This window comes from Lithobates pipiens, unplaced genomic scaffold (genome assembly GCF_037356315.1).
Source record: "Lithobates pipiens isolate NorthernLeopardFrog02 unplaced genomic scaffold, aLitPip1_a1.2 Scaffold_28, whole genome shotgun sequence".
In the NCBI taxonomy this organism is placed as follows: Eukaryota; Metazoa; Chordata; class Amphibia; order Anura; family Ranidae; genus Lithobates; species Lithobates pipiens.
In genome coordinates this window covers 14722201-14742354 of record NW_027507789.1, presented here as the reverse complement: position 1 = coordinate 14742354, position 20154 = coordinate 14722201, and the positions used below count along the sequence as shown (strand labels likewise).

Genomic DNA, 20154 nt, shown 5'->3' with positions numbered 1-20154 from the left:
GAAAAGGTGTCATTAAAGGTTCACCAAGTAAATGAGGAGATACGACCTCCCAGACCTCTTACAGGGTTAACATCTCTGCTCTCCTTTCTGCCCGTCCCAGATCCCTGTAAGGTGGAGATGTGGGTGGAATGAACATTACGCCGTCCTGCGGCAGGATCTGGCCTGGGATTCTACTGACCTGACCCACTTTTCCCCGACACATCATACGGCTGCCCTTTCCTCCGTATTGCTCCATAATCTCCCTCCTCCGCTCAGCTGTGCATAGAAGGGAGATTCAGGTCACTGTACCATACAGGCACCCGGGCCGATGGAGACACCGCACCAGCTGCTGCAGGAAAACTTTACTGGGTGTAAAGGGCTTCCTGAGTTCAGTGGGGCAATTCAGAGAGACTCCATTATGCCGGAGACTTACCTCACGATGGAGCAAATCATTACATATGGCGTAAGCTGACCCAGGAGCATATCGTATCCATCAGCCTCCCCCACAGTAATGTAGCAGAGGAATACTTACCTCATATATATACCAGAGAAAAGACTTCTACCACTTGTGTCTTTAACGGCTTTTAATTTAAAACAATATTCTGCCCTTTAATTAAATTGCATTTTTTAGATAAATTCCAGAATAACAAAATTTCATCTAAATCCATCTATCTTGCGTCTTCTTCTAGAATCTACTTCCAGATCTGTGCATAATCCAGTGTGAGACTTCCTGTAATAAAGACCGCCCACTGCTGCCCTCTCTCCTTGTGCAGTGGGACTGGTCTCGACTCCGCCCCCCCTCCTGTAGTAGGTGGAGCCTGCCAGGCCCTCTTCCCACCTGCAAGTCTCCATTCACACACAGAGCCGCAGTTCGGCCCCACCCCCTCTCTCTCTCCTAAATGGCTCACTGGCTGTGATTGACAGCAGTGGAAGCCAATGGCCACTGCTGCTTTCTAAACCAATGAGGAGGGAGGGTCCACAGAGAGCCAAGGCTTTCATGCACATCGCTGGATCACGATGGGGTTCTGGCAAGTATAAAGGGGGCTGGGGAGGCTGCCGCACAGAGATGTTTTTTTTACTTTCACGTATAGAATGCATGATGGTAAAAAAAAAAAAAAAAAAAACTTTAACCTATAGAACCACTTTTAGTCCCCCGAAACGTTGGCCAGCTCCCCTCGAGCACCTCCATCTCAGGTGTGCGCACAAATGCGTTGAAGCCGGGCTAGGTGGTTTGTTTGTTCCTGGGGGAGACACTGAACCTCATCTTACTATGGCCTGTTTAAATATACCTATGGAGCCTATTATAGTTATACTGACTGTGGGCAGGTATAGGAGAGTTCAATATATCCAGTTTGGAAGGAATATATATCCGTCCATATGGAGTATTGTTGAAGCCCCTGTTTCTATGGACTAAAAACAGGTGAAAGGGTGTTTGTTCTACCCCTCTCCTCTCTATTACTCTCCCCCTTTAATTATCTGGATACTCGCGGTGTATCTCCTTCCTCCCCCAGTGAACTATAGGAGTCTATATTCATATCTACCTATCTTTATGCCATTGGCCTTATACGAGGTCGCTGGTATTAGTAAGAAACTGCCACCTGCTTTACCACAGTGATTCCTGGGTGATCATCTTGGAGTTCTCCATGTGGAGATATTTCTATGCTGACAAGACCTGTTCCAACTAACCCCAAGTGTGTCCTGACGAAGCAAAACAGCGAAACGCGTTAACGCACAGGAGCTCACTGCTGTTTATTTGGTGTCAACTCTCTTGTTTAACCCTTTCCCGCCGAGCGTACGCAGATATGCGTACTCGGCTTCCGGGGGTTATACCGGGATGATGCCCGCACCTGCAGGCATCATCCCGGTACCGTTTTTTGCAGCAGGCGATTGGCTATCCAGGCATAACAACCGATGCGGCTAAAAGCCGCTCGGCTGTTATGCCGGAGGAGCGGGAGGGGACGTCCCCCCCTCTCGCCGCTGTTACCGGTGCTCCCGCTCGATCGGGAGCACCGATCAGAGATCCGACGCCTCCGGCTGCTGCGGAGGAACTGGAACAAAGCCGTAATCGGCTTCGTTCCAGTCTCCTCATCGTAAACACGGAAGCGACGTCATGATGTCACTTCCCGTTTACTCGGCTGCCAATGGCGCCGGTTTTAAAAAAATATCCGGTATTCACAATCGCCGTTTTCGGCGATCTGAATACATTGAAGTGTAAAGGAGGGGTGGGGGGGTCTTTTAGACCCCCGATCCCTCGATAAAGAGGACCTGTCACCACCTATCGCCGCGATCGTCAGAGCGAGAGCAATAATTCTAGCACTAGACCTCCTCTGTAACGCTAACCTGGTAACCGTAAAAAATTTTTAAAGCGTCGCCTATTGAGATTTTTAGGTACCGTACTTTGTCATCAATCTACAAGTGCGTGCAATTATAAAGTGTGACATGTTTGGTATCTATTTACTCGGCGTAACATTATCCTTCACATTACGCAAAAAAATTGGGCTAATTTTACTGTTTTTTTTTTTTTTTTTATTCATGAAAGTGTCCCTTTTCCCAAAAAGTTGCGTTTAAAACACCACTGCGCAAATACCGTGTGACATAAAATATTGCAACAATCGCCGTTTTATTCTCTAGAGTCTCTGCTAAAAAAATATATATAATGTTTGGGGGTTCCAAGTAATTTTCTAGCAAAAAATATGGATTTTAACTTGTAAACACCAAATTCCAAAAATAGGCTTAGTCATGAAAGGGTTAAACTAGATACTCATTACCATATGTCTATCATATGTTTTTAATTATTTTTTTACCTGTTTAATACGACTTGTTAATAAAATATATTTTTGTACTATATCATTGTCCATCTTTCACTGTAAATTCCAAATTAGGGCCCTGTGGCCCTTTCTCTCCTCCAATTAAGTTTATACCGATGTGGCTTTAGGAGTGTTATTTAAATTTTTGCTAAGCTGGGCTTCAGCAGAGCCCTGCTGCACATCTGAACACAGGCGGTGGTGTACCACACATGCTGAGATCTGGGACTTCTATACCTGCTCCGTCTTCCTACATGCGAAATAAATCACCCCTCATGTGTGTAGGTGTGCTGCAGGTCTCTGCTGAGACCCCAAGTCCTGTGACACATCTGAGCGGCTTGCATGGAGTTCAAATTTAGGTACCATGTCCATCTTTTCATAACAAAAAAAATAACTTACAGCACAATAAATGAGAGAAGGATTTTACCTGCTCTGCCCACCGTTCCTACAGTGAGGACTTACTACCTTCTCTCCCTTCTGATAATAGTATGTAAATACTGCCTGCTTCACAATAGCAACTGGTTTAAATCCGGTGTGGCACGCAGAACGAAAAAATTGCGCCCCCCCCCCCCCCGTCTACAGTCACAGGTGTGAGTGTCCTCGGGGTGACCCGCTGGCCACGCTGCCGCATGAAACCGAGGACAACGAAGGATTAATAGGACCTTCACAGGTTCTCATCTCTTCACAGCTTTGCTAATTTGCCCTTTTCAACTTCCTCTGGCCTGCCTGGACTGCCGATCTCCTCCTCTTCACCGCGCCAGTCGAGGCTTCCTGTTTTCTGTAATTAACTACTTGTTGGCAGAATTATAAGGCGTTGGCGGTACAGCTGTAACATCTGGACTGCACAGGTCCTGGGGGGTACATGGTGGCCCTGCAGGACACTGCTCTGTGTATGGCTTCTCTTTATACAGTAAAACCTTGGTTTGAGAGTAACTTGGTTTGAGAGCGTTTTGCAAGACAAGCAACATTTTTAAATAAATTTTGACTTGATATGTAAGCGATGTCTTGATATACGAGTAGTGTCATGTCACAAATGAGTATAAGAGAGAAGAGGGGCGCCTCTAAGTGTAGCAATATGGTTACATTTAATGAAGGTACAACATTTAGCAACATATTGCTCCACTTACAGGCATCTCTCTTCTCTTTTATACTCTGGAGCTCCTGCTGGATTTTGCGTCTAATCCCCCTGTGGAAGTTTCAATTTGTGGATGGATGTTTTATGGTTACACAACCTGATCACATTACTATAACCTTTTTATATGGACTATAAACTGAAGGACTTATGAATAAATGGTTGTGGAACGAATCGTTATGAGTTTCCATTATTTCTTATGGTGAAATTCGCTTTGATATACAAGCGTTTTGGCTTACAAGCATGTTTCTGGAACGAATTATGCTCGCAATCCAAGGTTTTACTGTATACTGCTGATCACATCGGAGCTTGCCATATACTTCATACCTCTGCCATGAAAAATATAAATATTGTAATTTACTTATGACATAAAAATAATAAAAGGCGTCAAAAAGTGCTTTTTTGCTTTTTGAGGCTATGCCCCCCCCCCCCAGATTTCACTTCCTGAAGACGTAATTTTGGGCAAAACATACGTCAGCGCATGGGACCATCACTACCGGGTCCTGCGTGACATCATGTCCAGGTGGAAAAATCGAAAGTAAGGCTTGGAACGCACAACGGCTCCATGCTGGTAGCGGCAGTGACAACCCATCTCATGCATGCTGTATATGCTGGTGCCAGTCTCTAGGCATCTGCTCTCAGAGGGGAAGGCCCCCACCCCTTCACAAATAGCGCCTGGAAAGCACCCTAAAAGAGCCGCTGCTGTGTCTCCAATGTGAAATCCCCAAGCTGGCAGGACGCTAAAAAAAGTCCTGCTAGCAGCATCTTTGGAGTGGTGCATACACCGCTCCTGCCCACTGAAATCAACGGTGCAGCGCGGCTATACCGCCAGCGCTTTGTGGTTGCTTTAACCCATTCTCGGCTGCTGGGGGGGGGGGGTTTGAATGTCCCACTAGCGGCCGAATAGGGCACCGAAACTGATGGTAAAGCGCCGCTAGAAATAGCTGCGTTTTACCGGCGGCGCATCCACCACCCCAGTGTGAAAGGGTCCTCAAGGCAAATCCACTTTGCACGGCAAGTGCACTTAGAAGTGCAGTCGCTGTAGATCTGAGGGGGACATGCATGGAAAATAAAAAAAAAACAGCATTTTGTTTGTACACGATTAGATGATATAAATCAGCAGAGTTTCCCCTCAGCGACTGCACTTCCAAGTGCATTTGTAGTGCAAAGTGAATTTACCTTTAGTAAATCAACCCCACAGTGCAATATTTTATTGAAATTGGTTTCCAATATATATAAAAAAAAAATAAAAAAAAATAAAAAAAAAGCATTTTACCAGGTAAAATGTGCATTAATTCTTTTTTCTCCATAGAACCCTGCAAAGCATTGCACTCACAAACAGTAGATGGAGGGTGCAATGACAGGCCTCTGCATACTCCCCCTCCAATTCTCCTGCCTGTACCTCTATACTCAGTTAGAAGGCTCGAGGAAGTATCAATGATCTAAAAGTACACAGAGTATCATACTCATTATCCATTGATAATTACAAGTCCGCTTGCACCAGTAGCAGACTGAACTGGTAGTTCATTCATTCACAGATCCCTTGGAGCTCTGCAGAACCGCACTGATTTTAAAGAGGAAGTAAACCCTGATGAGTTTACTTCCCCTTTCATTCCCTGCAAAGGCAAAGCATAATGGACTAGTATGCATCGCATAGTAGCCCATTATGTGTCACTTACCTGACACAGGAGCCAGCGAAGTCACCGCTGTCCCCTGTAGTCCGCCGCATCCATCTTGTTGGTGGGGGTCGCGCAGCTCCGCCGCTGTCATTCGGCGAAGCCGCGATGACGTCACTCCCGCGCATGCGCACGGGAGCCGACACGCGACGGCAGCTCCACTTTTGGAAATGCCGCGCTCAGTGCGCCTGCGCACCACTGTCTACGGCGCATGCGCCGTAGACAGCAGTGCCCGTTTTCGGGCAAATATCTCCTAAACCATATAGGTTTAGGAGATATTGCTTGGACCTACAGGTAAGCCTTAATCTAGGCTTACCTGTAGGTCAAAGTGGTTTGTAAGGGTTTACAACCACTTTAAAATGCTGACAGCGGCTGCTGGGGAGAGGAACCCCTGCCCGCTCTTATATGGGATGGGGCTCGGGGGGTGGTGCAAGTGTGCTTAGGAACATGTTACACCTTAAAAAAAAAAACAGGTTTAACTTGTTCCTGAAGGTGAACCTAGCCTTGCAGGGTATCTGTGCATTTGGCGACGTGGCATCGTTCTGGCCTAGGTTGGCGAGAGGAAGTAAAAAAAAAAAAAAAAAAAAAATGTTTTGCTTTTCAATCATTTATTTTTTTACTAATGTGCAAGAGGGAGGGGGAGGCAGGCAGGAGAGAAGACCATGTAAAATTGGGTAAAATTTCCATTGTAAGCTCTACATACCTGTGAGGTCAGGCCCTTGTTATGGATCTTCTTATAAATGAGGGCTGGAAGGATGAAGCAAATGAGACTTCCCATGGTTGCTCCAGTCAGACCCAGAATGGTTTCCACTGAGAAATGCAAAAAAAATTACTTTTCAGTATCACAATAATAAAAAAATTAAAAACACAAGTCGGGGCTTTCAATAAGACATTTCCCACACATTTCTGGCAGTGCGGGGGCTGTTAGAAGCCGTACGTCAAATTAATGTAGGCCGTGCAACACTTCCATTAGAAATACCACCACATGCACCAAATTCACAACAGCGACAATTTTAACTGCTTGCTGACCGCTGTATACGCTGGCAGAATGGAACAGGCAGGCAAATGGGCATACAGGTACGCCACTTTAAATTGCCACGGTTCCCAGGAACTCAATGTTCTCCGGCGGCCCACGATTGCGGTGTGGAGAGGTAGAACGAGGAGATGTAAACAAGGCATTTCCCCGTTCTGCCTTGTGTCATGACAGAGATCTACTACTCCCTGTGATCGGGAGCAGTGATCGCGGTCATGTCCTAGAAAGCCCATCCCCCCACAGTTAGAATCACTCCCTAAGACATACTTAACCCCTTCATTGCCCCCTAGCGGTTAACCCCTTCCCTGCCAGTGTCATTTACACAGTAATCAATGCATTTTTATAGCACTGATCGCTGTATAAATGACAATGGTCCTAAAAAAAAAAGTGTCAAAAGTGTCCGCCATAATGTCGCAGTCACGATAAAAAAATGAATAAAAAAAATAAAATTAAAGATCACCGCCATTACTAATAAAAAAAAGAAAAAAAAAAAAGAATTTATAATAAAAATGCCATAAAACGATCCCCCCCCCCCCCCCCCCTATTTTGTAGACGCTCTAACTCTTGCGCAAACAAATCAACATACGCTTATTGCGATTTTTTTTTTATCAAAAATATATAGAAGAATACATATCTGCCTAAACTGAGGGAAAAAAAAATGTCTTTTTATATATTTTTGGGGAATATTTATTATTGCAAATTGTAAAAAAAATTGTGTTTTTTTTTTTTTATTTTCAAAATTGTCACTCTTTTGTTTATAGCGCAAAAAAAAAAAAATGCAGGGGCGATCAAAAAAATATATATTACGTCAATTTTGTTTGGGTACAGTGTCGCACGACCTCGCAATTGTCGGTTAAAGCGACGCAGTTGCTCTGGCCAGGAAGGGGTAAAATCTTCTGGGGCTGAAGTGGTTAATCTCAGTCGGTATTTCTTCAACAGATTAAATAAAGGTAAATAAAAGGGTAAACCGCCATATTGGTAAGAAAAGACCTCTCATCCGAATTAGGAAAAAAAAAAAAGTGCATCACCCGCGCTCTTCTTGCCATATTTATTGGTCATCAACAGAATGACTGCCTACAGCAATGTATCCACCTGGGAAACGACCTTGTCTGATGCAGCCAGTAGTGGTGAAACGCATCGAGAAAGATTGATTCCCAAGTAGGGACATTGCTGTATACAGTCAGTCATTCTGTTAACTAACAAATAAGGCAAGAGGAGCCAAGAGTGGAGTGCGGCTGATACATTTTTCCATATTCTGACGGGGGGAGTGGAGACTACACTGGCCAGCACCCAGATTGTCCATGTCCAAGAGGGGCGAGTCTTGAGCGAAGCAGTGGATTTGGGTATGTTTCTTCTTTTATAAGACCTCTTCCATGTTAGTATTGTAGCTACGTGTTCCTCCAAGGATGCATGGTAAAGAATAATGGCCAAAAGTTTTGAGAATGACACAAATATAACATTTTCACAAAAGTCTGCTGCCTCCGTTTTTATGATGGAAATTTTAGTATACTCCAGAATGTTATGAAGAGTGAACAGATGAATTGCAATGAATTGCCAAGTCCCTCTTTGCCATGAAAATTAACTTCATCCCATAAAAAAAATAAAAAATAAAAAATATTTCCACTGCATTTGTGAAGAAGGCTTCAGGGCGCCCAAGAAAGTCCAGCAAGCGCCAGGACCGTCTTCTACAGTTGATTCAGCTGCGGGATCGGGGGGGCCGGGGGGTTGGGTTGGGGGTTTACCACCATTGCAGAGCTTACTCAGGAATGGCAGCAGGCAGGTGTGAGGGCATCGGCACACACAAAGAGGACAAGACTTCTGGAGGATAGCCTGGTGTCTAGAAGGGCAGCAAAGAAGCCACCTCTCTCCAGGAAAAACACCAGACAGACTGATTACCTGCAAAAGGTACAGAGATTGGACTGCTGAAGACTGGGGGAAAGTAATTTTCTCTGATGCATTCCCTTTCTGATTGTTTGGGGCATCCATAGAAGAAAAGGTGAACGCTCTTGTGTCATGCATCCCGAGACCATTGAGTCAGGCTTGGAAAGGACTAGATCAGGGATGAGCAAATGTTTCCCTCCAGCTGTTGTGGAACTACAAGTCCCATCATGCCTCTGCCTGTGGGAGTCATGGCTGTGACTGTCAGCGTTGAAATGCCTCATGGGACTTGTAGTTTTGCAACAGCTGGAGGGCCGTCAGTTTGAGACCCCTGCAGTGTAGAGCGTTGTCCCCCCTAGGACAGGTATTTTTCTCTTATGTCATGCTCGCAACTATCATTCTTGCAATTTCTCATGGGACTAGAAGTTCCACAACAGCTGAAGGACTGCAGTTGCCCACACCTGGACATCCTCCAGCCAAGAAATGGTGTGGGCTCTATCTGACTTGCTGCAGCTTCTAATGCATATTGTGAGAAGCTCACAGTGTGCATTGAAATCAGAGGAAGCCATTTCAGTGCAGTAGGGGGGAGTCTGTACAACTGTGTAGGACTTACCCATTAATCCCCCCACAAGTAGTTTATAATAATTGCATTTTGCGGCACTGGAGGAACCTCCGAAGCACATTGTGGAAACGACAACAGGCTTATTATTGTTTAGACAAAGCCTCAGATCGGACGGTTCTGTTCCTTTTTAGGGCCTGGCAGAGGAGAAACCTTGAGGACCCGACCCCAGGACCACTCCTGAGATTTAGGGGTAAGATAGAGATTTCCTGGCCAAACGAACAATGGAACATTGATTTCTTTCCATTCAGCAGAATTACTTTCATTCAAAAACATCCATTATGTCTGAACCAGCTGTGGAAAAGTAATCAGCTCTCCATGTGATTTGTGAATAGACCTTCCCTGCAAAACACAGGCGGGGCGGTGTGTGGGGTGGTGGAACAGATCACCTTTCCTACATATACAAAAAGAATTTCTCCTTTCTGGACATATTGATAATTAAAGCAATAGACCTAGGGGCACATTGGAGTAGTATTCTGGGCTAAAGCTGACTAATCTACCCCTCCAAACACCTATACTGACTAACCTGTTTAAGCAAAAATAGGATATTTATAACAGCTTACCTGTAAAGTCCTTTTCTTGGAGTAAATCATAGGACACAGAGCCTCAAGTATTTAATTGGTGGGTTATAGCTACCTTCAGGTGTTGACACTGGCACACCCAATACTGGAAGTTGGAGATATTTGCCAAAACACAGGCACCGCTGTCTACAGCGCATGTGCCGTAGACATCGGCGCGCAGGCGCACTGAGCGTGCCGCTGTCAACGACGATATGCCGCGACTGGCGGCTCCCGTGCGCATGCGCTGGAGTGACGTCATTGCGGCTTCGTCGAATGACAGCGCCGGAGCAGCGAGACCCACCGAGAAGATGGAGGCTCCGTACACAAGGGGACATCAGTGACATTGCTGGCTCCTGTGTCAGGTAAGTGACACATAATGGACTACTATGCGATGCATAGTAGTCCATTAAGCTTTACCTTTGCAGGGAATCAAAGAGGAAGTAAACCCATCTGGGTTTACTTCCTCTTTAAATCATAAGTCTGAATTATAACTTGCCAAATCCATTTAGCAACATAGGACTTCGACGCTGCCTGTCCTTCCTTAGGACACTCTGGCAGAATAGATTGTAAGATCTAACGAGCAGGGCCCTCTGATTCCCCCCCCCCCCCCCCCCGTATTGTACTGTAATTGTACCATCTGTCCTAATGTTGTAAAGCGCTGCATAAACTGTCGGCGCTATATAAATCTTGTATAATAATATTATTATTATTATTAATATTATTAGACATCAGTCTTACGAATCTGAGCAGTGCTCTTTAAATAGATTTTCACCGCTCTCACTACATCAAGACAATGTAATGACTTTTCTTCCCTGGAACATGGTTTTGGGAAAAACAATGGCAGAACAATATCTTTATTCAGATGAAAACCTGAAACCACTTTTGGAAAAAATCCTGGACGGGGGCGTAACACCACTCTGTCCTCATGAATAAACAAATATGGGTCTTTAGAAGAATGAGCAGCCAATTCTGAAACCCTCCTTGCTGAGGATATAGCAACCAAAAATATCAGCTTCCTAATCAGAAGGACTAAGGGAATATGCTGTAATGGTTCAAATGGCTGTTTTTGTAACACTGACAAAAGTAAATTCAAGTCCCAAGGGGTTAAAGGTGATTTAACTGGCAGGTTAATCTGCATCACCCCTTGCTTAAAACCTTGGACGAAGAGTGCTTAGCAAGCGGTCTTTGAAATAAAACCGATAAGGCTGAGACTTGGCCCTTAATAGTACTTAGGGCCAACTTCATCTCTACGCCCAATTGTAGAAAGGCAAGGATTCTGCCCATAATATATCTCCGAGGGTGCGAACCCTTGGATTCACACCAAGAGACATAAGTTTTCCAAACTCTATAATATAAAGCTCTGGAAACTGGTTTCCCTGCATTGATTAAAGTTGAGATAACAGACCTGGAAAGCCCTCGCTTCTTCAGAATGCGAGTTTCAATAGCTAAGCCGTTAATTTTAGCGTTCATAAAGTAGGATGGAATATTGGCCCCTTCGAGAGCAGGTCTGGCCTTAGTGGGAGAGGCCAAGGACCCTCCACTGCCATCTTTACGATCTCTGCGTACCATGACCTTCTGGGCCAGGCTGGCCTTACCAGAATTACCGGCTTTCTTTCCATCTTGATGCTGCAAAGAAGTCGAGGCAGCAACTGAATCAGGGGAAAAGCATAGATCAGTGAAAACTGATCCACCGGATCGCTTATTCTGGACACAAAGTTGACTAACTTCATGTTGAATCTGGACGCTAGAAGATCTATGTCCGGAGTTCCCCATCTTTGGCAAAGAGCCTGAAAAACATTGGGGTGAAGAGACCATTCCCCTCGGGAATAAATATTGGCGACTTAGATAGTCCGCCTGCCAATATTCTACTCCCGGAATGAAAACTGCCGCTAGGCATGGGACAATCCTTTCTGCCCAAGTTAGAATATAGTTCCCCTCTCTCTGAGCTGAGAGACTCTTGGTGCCCCCATGGTGATTGATATAGGCCACAACCGTGGCGTTGTCGGATTGGATCCTGACAGGACAATTCTTTAACTTGGAAGTCCAGGTTTTCAGAGCCAGACACACTGCTTGAATCGCTAGGATGTTGATAGGCAGGGCTTTTTCGAGTTTTGACCACTGTCCCTGGACAGTCTTTTCTAGTACCGCTCCCTAGCCTGAAAGGCTGGCATCTGTCATTACTACTTTCCAGATAATTGGTCTGAAGGATTTCCCTTTCAGCAGATTCTGGCTTCGTAACCACCAATTAAGGCTTTGGGACACTCTTGGGGACAGCCGCATTGGCAAGTCCAAGGCTTGGACTGTCTTCTACTAAGCAGAGAGGATACTGTTTTGCAACATTCTTGAATGGAACTGGGCATAGGGAACTTCTTTCCTAACAACCTCATGCAAAGACGAATTGAAGGATTTGCCTTTGACCTGGGCATCCGTACTAGCTCTCGTATGGAGCTGATCTTTGCTGAAGGCAAAAACACCCCTTTCTGGGCTGTATCTATGATCAGGCCTAAATAATCCAGCCTTCTTACTGGTTTTAAAGGAAGACTTCTCTAGGTTGAGGATCCAATCGAGACTTTCCAGGTAACTGGTTGTAATGCGTACGCTTTGTTTTAAGCGAGTCACTGACTGGTCTAGGAACAATAGATCGTCTAGGTCTAGGTACGCCAAAACTGTTATGCCCTGTGCCCTTAAAGTGGCTAGAGGTGAGGCCAGTATTTTTGTGAATACCCGTGGTGCTGTGGCTTGCTCGAAGGGTAAGGCCGCAAACTGAAAAAGTGCTGCTGTTCTACTTCGAATCGCAGAAACCTTTGGTGAACGGGAATTATAGGGATATGCAGATATGCATCCCTGATGTCGATGGACGCCAGAAGTTCTCCCCCTTGTAGGATGGAGACCACTGACCTGATCGACCCCATGCGGAATGAGCGGATTTTCAGGAACTGATTTAGATTTCTTAGATCCAGAATGGGTCTGACATCTCCATTCGGTTTTGGTACCATAAACAGGTTTGAATAGAATTGCAAACCCTGTTCTTCTGTGGGGATCTGTACGATTACCCCAATGATCAATAGTCAATAATCAGTCTAATGCTTGAAACAGGGATTGTCTTCTCCTTGGGAACATTTGATCTCAGAAAATGAGATGAAGGAAACTCCCGAAACTCTAGTTTGTATCCTAGAGTCACTGTGGAGGGCGCCCATCTGTCATGAGTTTTTCTCTGCCAGACTTCTGCAAAATGCAGAGGTCCCCCCCCCCCACCTTGTAGAGGGGAGACCCCTTCCTAATGAAGAGGCCTTAGTATTCTGCTTTGCGGTTTTGCGGCTCCCGGTCTTCCTTTGAGCCTGACCCAGCGATTTTCCTCTGGAATCTGACGGTGGAAGCCGTCACCACTGCCTAGAGGCAGATGCGCTTGGCGCAGGAGAGAAAGTCCTTTTAAATGAAGGACGTTTATACTTTCTTTTGACTGGCAAAAGAGTACTTTTTCCACTGGAAATCGTCTGGATGTATTTATCCAAATCATCGCCAAATAGTCGCTCCCCACGAAATGGGAAGCTAGACAGATTTTTGCAGGGTGCTTCAGCAGACCAACTCTTTAGCTAAAGGGTCCTACGCACGTGTACTAGCACAAGTGCAAGGTGAGACGCCTGGTAAATAGAATCCATTAGAGCATCTATGGCAAAACATAATGCTTTTGGCAAGTTGGCCAACTCACGGGCCTGTTGTGCAGGGAGCTCATTAAAGGCCTCTGTGAACTGGACTGACAGATGCCTATAGCTGCAATTGCAGGCTGAGCAACAGTACCTGTTAAAGAAAAAGAGAATTTTAACAGAAATTCCAACTTTTTATCTGCTGGATCTTAACAGAAATTCCAACTTTTTATCTGCTGGATCCTTTAACATTTGCGCATTGTCCACTGGACAAGTTAAACTTTTATTCACTTTACTATATAATCTTTTATATTGGATTCCATAGATATCTCTGGGAATCAGCTACAATATTCAATATGCACATTATCAAACGCCATTTTCTCAGCTGTACACTGGTCATTCCTCTTTCTGTCCAAATTGGTTGCCGGTGCCATTGCCCGTGCCTCTGATGTTACCGTCTCAGCTCCTGGGGATAACGCCTTTTAAAGTGCCCTTTACCATTGATATCATCAGCAGTCCTATCAACTTACTACATAGAGGTGAGAGTGTGTGGGACCTTCTATGTTCCCCCTCTTTCTCCTGTGTTTTAAATCTTTTTTCTAACATCATACAATTTTGGCATTTTTTACAGATACTTCTTAACTATGCATCTTCTCCTGATGAGTGATAATGTAACCACGAAACGCGTAGAGCTCCTTTACGATGCCATGTCACAGTTTCCATATCTACCGTTTGAACTATGTTACAATTTTATTATAATGAACCAATCTTTTATTGTTACTACGTCTATATGATACCATTGCAATTTGGTCTAGATGCTTAAGGTCTACTACTATTTAATCATGTTGAGATAATTGTTTTATATTATGAACTATTTTTATACGCCGACACTGAATATTATGTTGAGATACTTTGTATATATTATGAATTGTTCAGACTTTATCTCAATTTATTGTATCATTTTGAAACTCTCTCCTTTATGTATGTATACCATTTTGCAATAAATAACCGTTTATCTTGATTGGTCCATTTTGATTCAGTAATGTGCTTCATATAAAGTCCCACAAATTGCTCCCTCTTGTTCAAGATATCAGGGATGGAGGTACTTAATTTATTATTGCCTCATATAATGTCCCAAACTTAGTTTTGGCTTAGTTCTAGTTCTTTTTTCAAACTTTTATTCACGCTGGAAATCGCAGCATCTACTGCTGGAACTTTCCATTTTTTGGTGAATTTTTCCTCCATGGGATAGAGAACTGAGAATCTCTTTCGAGGGAGAAAATGCTAATCCGGATGATTCCATTCGGTATAAATAAGTTTCTCTAGTAATGCGTGGACAGGAGACGCATGCACCGGTTTTGAAGTATGCAAAGAACCCAAAGAAGAAACCAGACTGTCAGCTGACTCTGTTAGGGGTAGCATGAAAGTGGAGCGAACCATTTCCGTAAGGATTTGTACCTCAGATTGTGAAGCCAAAACATCAGCTGTTGTTACCTCCGCAGAGGAATAATCTGTTATTTTTTCCCAATCGTTTGAGGGCAATACCTCATCCTGTGACCACTGTTCCCCTGGTAAAGTGTTTGGAGTGGGAGAGAGGGATCTAGCAGGCTTCCTATCCCCCTCAATGGAGGATGTGATTAAAGCAGCTAATCTTCCTTCTAAACCTTGCAGGGCAGAGGAAAATACATTTTCAGTTACATACACAGGGGCTGAAGTGTGAAAAGCAGTTGCACCACCAGCCGGTTCCAAAGACTCACCCTGGCTTGCCATGTCAGGTATCTCCGGAGAGGATGACAATGTGGAGGCATGACTGGAGTTCCCAGCGCCTGGGGGTGGTTATGGTGCCTTAGTAGTAAGCCTTGAAGCCATAGTGCAAAGCACAAAAACTGTTCTATTTACTTGAACAATAGTAGGAAAAACAGTGACAGCATAGAATGGATCTAATGCTAAACAATAAGTCTTTTCCTGTACTGCAAATGCCTGTGTAAACCCGTCACTTGCACCAGTGCTTCTGTGTCCTGTGGCAGCCTTGCTTCAGCTGCTCTGATAGACACTGTCTGTTTCCCAGAGTATCAGCTTTAAGCTTTTTCAGGTGTGAGCCCGATTGTCTATGTACCGTGTGTTTGCAAGGACGCCGAGTCCGCACACGGTGCTGACCACTTAAACCCCGCCCCTTCCCCCGCCCTCTGACATCAGTCTCATGCGTGTGCGTGGCGGCTTTGTTTGAACACACATCAGAGGAGGAGAGGAGACTGCAGCCGTGCTGGGACATGTCTCCATTACGTTGCAGCCAAATGGCAAGTAACTATTTCCTATGCTTTAGCAAGAGTCCCCTCAGAGGGGAGATTACACTCAGCTCCCTGCTCTATGCTGTGCAGTGCGCGAGTTAGACCCTCGCCCCCTTGCCTCCTGGAGCTGAGACATAAACTTTGATCTGTGTACTTTAAACACATCTGGAGGAGAAAGGGCTGCAGATAAACAGGTACGACTTATGTAGGATTTGTTTCATCTCTGTGTATCACCTGAGGCCAGTCACTTCACTGGGGATGTGCGATGGTTTACAACCACTTACCATTTGGTATCAGAATTCCGCCCATCATGGTTCCGAACACCACGACTAACGTCAAAACTTTGAACCGTAGGGGTGGCATGTACCCTCCAGCAGCAAACGTGCCATCTTTTTGCTGTGAGAAAGGGAAACATTGTATAATGTGCGTTAAAAAGGTTCCCCCGATTATTAGCGGAATAAGGAGGGTGGGGGGCAAATCAGCACCGTCACCGAAATATGGAATAGCTGCACCGTTATTTGTCACCGGGGTCGCTGTCTAATCATGAGCTCCTACCCCACTCCACTTCTGTTTTTTTCCCATCTTACCTGTAATGGCAGTGTTGTGCTTACTTCCGAAACAAATTTGTCCAATAAATCCAGCGCCGTCACAGTCTCCTGCTTTACCACAGTCACAGCCTGTCTCCTGCGCAGCCATCTTTGGCCCCAATGTCATTGGGTGTCTCTTCATAGTTCAGGCAGTCCGGACTCAATGGATGCTACCTCCCCCCAGGGTATGGCTCAGTGGATGCTACCTTCCCCCAGGGTAAACCTCAGTGGATGCTACCTCCCCCCAGGGTATACCTCAGTGGATGCTACCTCCCCCCAGGGTATACCTCAGTGGATGCTACCTCCCCCCAGGGTATACCTCAGTGGATGCTACCTCCCCCCAGGGTATACCTCAGTGGATGCTACCTTCCCCCAGGGTAAACCTCAGTGGATGCTACCTCCCCCCAGGGTAAACCTCAGTGGATGCTACCTCCCCCCAGGGTAAACCTCAGTGGATGCTACCTCCCCCCAGGGTAAACCTCAGTGGATGCTACCTCCCCCCAGGGTAAACCTCAGTGGATGCTACCTCCCCCCAGGGTAAACCTCAGTGGATGCTACCTCCCCCCAGGGTAAACCTCAGTGGATGCTACCTCCCCCCAGGGTAAACCTCAGTGGATGCTACCTCCCCCCAGGGTAAACCTCAGTGGATGCTACCTCCCCCCAGGGTAAACCTCAGTGGATGCTACCTCCCCCCAGGGTAAACCTCAGTGGATGCTACCTCCCCCCAGGGTAAACCTCAGTGGATGCTACCTCCCCCCAGGGTAAACCTCAGTGGATGCTACCTCCCCCCAGGGTAAACCTCAGTGGATGCTACCTCCCCCCAGGGTAAACCTCAGTGGATGCTCCCTCCCCCCAGGGTAAACCTCAGTGGATGCTCCCTCCCCCCAGGGTAAACCTCAGTGGATGCTACCTCCCCCAGGGTAAACCTCAGTGGATGCTACCTCCCCCCAGGGTAAACCTCAGTGGATGTTACCTCCCCCCAGGGTAAACCTCAGTGGATGCTACCTCCCCCCAGGGTAAACCTCAGTGGATGCTACCTCCCCCCAGGGTAAACCTCAGTGGATGCTACCTCCCCCCAGGGTAAACCTCAGTGGATGCTACCTCCTCCCAGGGTATACCTCAGTGGATGCTACCTCCCCCCAGGGTATACCTCAGTGGATGCTACCTCCTCCCAGGGTATACCTCAGTGGATGCTACCTCCCCCCAGGGTAAACCTCAGTGGATGCTACCTCCCCCCAGGGTATACCTCAGTGGATGCTACCTTGTCCCAGGATAAACCTCAATGGATGCTACCTCACCCCAGGGTATGCATCTGGCCACAAGGCATGCCTCAATGGATGCTACCTCTCCCCAGGGTATGCCTCAATGGATGCTACCTCTCCCCAGGGTATGCCTCAATGGATGCTACCTCTCCCCAGGGTATGCCTCAATGGATGCTACCTCTCTCCCCTGGGTATGCCTCAATGGATGCTACCTCTCTCCCCTGGGTATGCCTCAATGGATGCTACCTCTCTCCCCTGGGTATGCCTCAATGGATGCTACCTCTCCACAGGGTATGCCTCAATGGATGCTACCTCTCCACAGGGTATGCCTCAATGGATGCTACCTCTCCACAGGGTATGCCTCAATGGATCCTACCTCTCTCCCCTGGGTATGCCTCAATGGATGCTACCTCTCTCCCCTGGGTATGCCTCAATGGATGCTACCTCTCTCCCCTGGGTATGCCTCAATGGATGCTACCTCTCTCCCCTGGGTATGCCTCAATGGATGCTACCTCTCCCCAGGGTATGCCTCAATGGATCCTACCTCTCCCCAGGGTATGCCTCAATGGATGCTACCTCTCCCCAGGGTATTAATCCAACCCCAGGGTATGGCTCAATGGATGCTACCTTGACCTAACCTTAGAGAATGACTCCATGGACACTACTAGCCACCCCCCCCCCCCAAAGAAAAAGACTCAGCAGACGTTACCTTGCCCCAGTACACAGCTTAATGGACACTACTTTGCCCTAGGGTATCGAAACACAGATAAAACATTGTCTCAATTTTGTATGCAGGGGGAGAAGGGGTGTGCAATCATGCCCAGTATATGCAGGGGCTGGAGTTACACTTTAATAGTTACACCCACCTGCTGCTCGAACAGGAGCGTGCTCAGTGCCTGCCGGCAGGGAAGGATCATCATTGGAAACCCAACTGCCACTGACATCATGAAGCCCACTCGGATCATCTCAGTCACCACATTGGACGGGAAGTTGACCAGGACGTTGCCGGCGATAGTTTCTGTGAAACTTACGTAACCGAAGAAACCGACCTGGAAAAATGCAAGAAAAGGCTCCAAAGTCAGGGGACTCATATTAAAAGCCTAACCCCAGGGCAGGTTTAATCATTTTGCTGTGTTCCACAGAGAGTGTTCTCTGCATCAAGTTGAAGCAAATACTCTGACTATGAGCTTCACAGGTCCAATTATGTCCATCATGCTTCACTCGCTTGGGGACACAGCGGCACATATTCATTATTTATATGCATATGTGTATCTTTCCTCAAGAATAAAAATGTCAAATATTGCAGAATACCTGTCTTTGGAGATGGTGGCTGCATTAGTTTTCTTTTTTGACGACTTGCTTACTGGGCACTTATACCCACTTCCTGCCCAGGCCAGTTTTCATCACTCTCACATTTTGAATGACAATTGCACGGTCATACTACACTGTACCCAAACAAAATTCTTATAATTTTATTTTACACAAATAGAGCTTTCTTTTGGTGCTATTTAATCACCACTGGGGTTTTTTTTTTTTTTTGCTAAAGAAACAAAAAAAGGCCGCAAATTTAGAAAAGAAAAAAAGAAACAGAAAAAAAAAAAAGTTTTTTATAGTTTGTTCTAAAAAAAATTGAAATTCGGTAATTTTTATCCTTCACTGATGTGCGCTGATGAGGCTGGCACAGATAGGCTGTACTGATGGGCACTGATGAGGTGGAACTGATGAGGCAGCTCTGACAGGTGGCCCTGATGGGCTCTGATAGGCGGCACCTAAGGGCACCAAGAGCTGGCACTGACGAGGCACCGATCGGCAGCCCTGGTGACGAGGCACCGATCGGCAGCCCTGGTGACGAGGCACTCATGAGGTGGAACTGATGTGCTCTGATAAGCAGCACTAAAGGGCACCGATTGGCAACACTGATGGGCACTGTGTGGGACCGATGTCCCTGTAACAGAAACCGGTTACCAGTTTTCTTCCTTTCTCCTCACACTGTCAGCATGAAGAGAAAAAAAAAAGCAGACAACCGGCTTCTTTTTACTTCTGTGATCAGCTGTCAATGGCTGACAGCTGATCATGTGGTAAAGGGCCGCTGTGATTGGCCTTTTACCCTGCTCTGTGATCAGCAGAGTCTGAAGAACTCGATGTTAAAAGAACGTGCCGAAATCATGAAAGGAGGTCCATTGACGCCCTCCTGGCACTGGAAGCCCATGTTGTAGCTGTTTTACGGCTATAGTGTGGTCGGAAAGTGATTAAAGACTTTTTTCCCCCCCTTCATAATTACCTGGTGATCCTGCCAGTAAACACACTTCCTGTCCTAGGGTGACAACGCTCACTCACTGTATCTATGGAGGAGCAGCGTTGTCACCTTGGACTGCCCTCATGATTAGGACCACAAGCATCTCTCCTTGTTTTCATAACCAATAGCCGATAACATGGTTTGATATTTCAGTTCAGTACAGAGAGAGTTATGGGGACACTGGATTTCTATAAGGAATTAACTCTGATTTAACCACTTACCGCCCATAGGACGTCATATGACAACCTGGACTTTAAGTGGAGCTATCAGGATTGTGGTTGTAGCTACAGGCATCATTCGGGTATCTTTTTTTTTTTTTTTTTCAGCCGGCGATTCCATCACATGTAAAATCCATCGTAGCGGCTGTTTAGCCGCTTGATTGTTTTTTCAGGAGGC

At 46.1% G+C, this 20154-nt stretch overlaps 1 protein-coding gene across 9 annotated transcripts in view; it reads right to left on the bottom strand.

Annotated features, from left to right (window-relative positions):
• Positions 1-20154, bottom strand: part of SLC38A10 (solute carrier family 38 member 10) — an 84040-nt gene that overhangs the window by 23697 nt on the left and 40189 nt on the right. For all 9 annotated transcript variants that reach the window (XM_077458707.1, XM_077458710.1, XM_077458709.1 and 6 more), the window contains exons 9-11: positions 18329-18511; positions 15898-16009; positions 6295-6401 (exon numbers count right to left, since the gene is read on the bottom strand). In XM_077458707.1, the coding sequence (XP_077314833.1) occupies positions 6295-6401; positions 15898-16009; positions 18329-18511 (402 nt within the window). The remainder of the gene's footprint in view (positions 1-6294; positions 6402-15897; positions 16010-18328; positions 18512-20154) is intronic.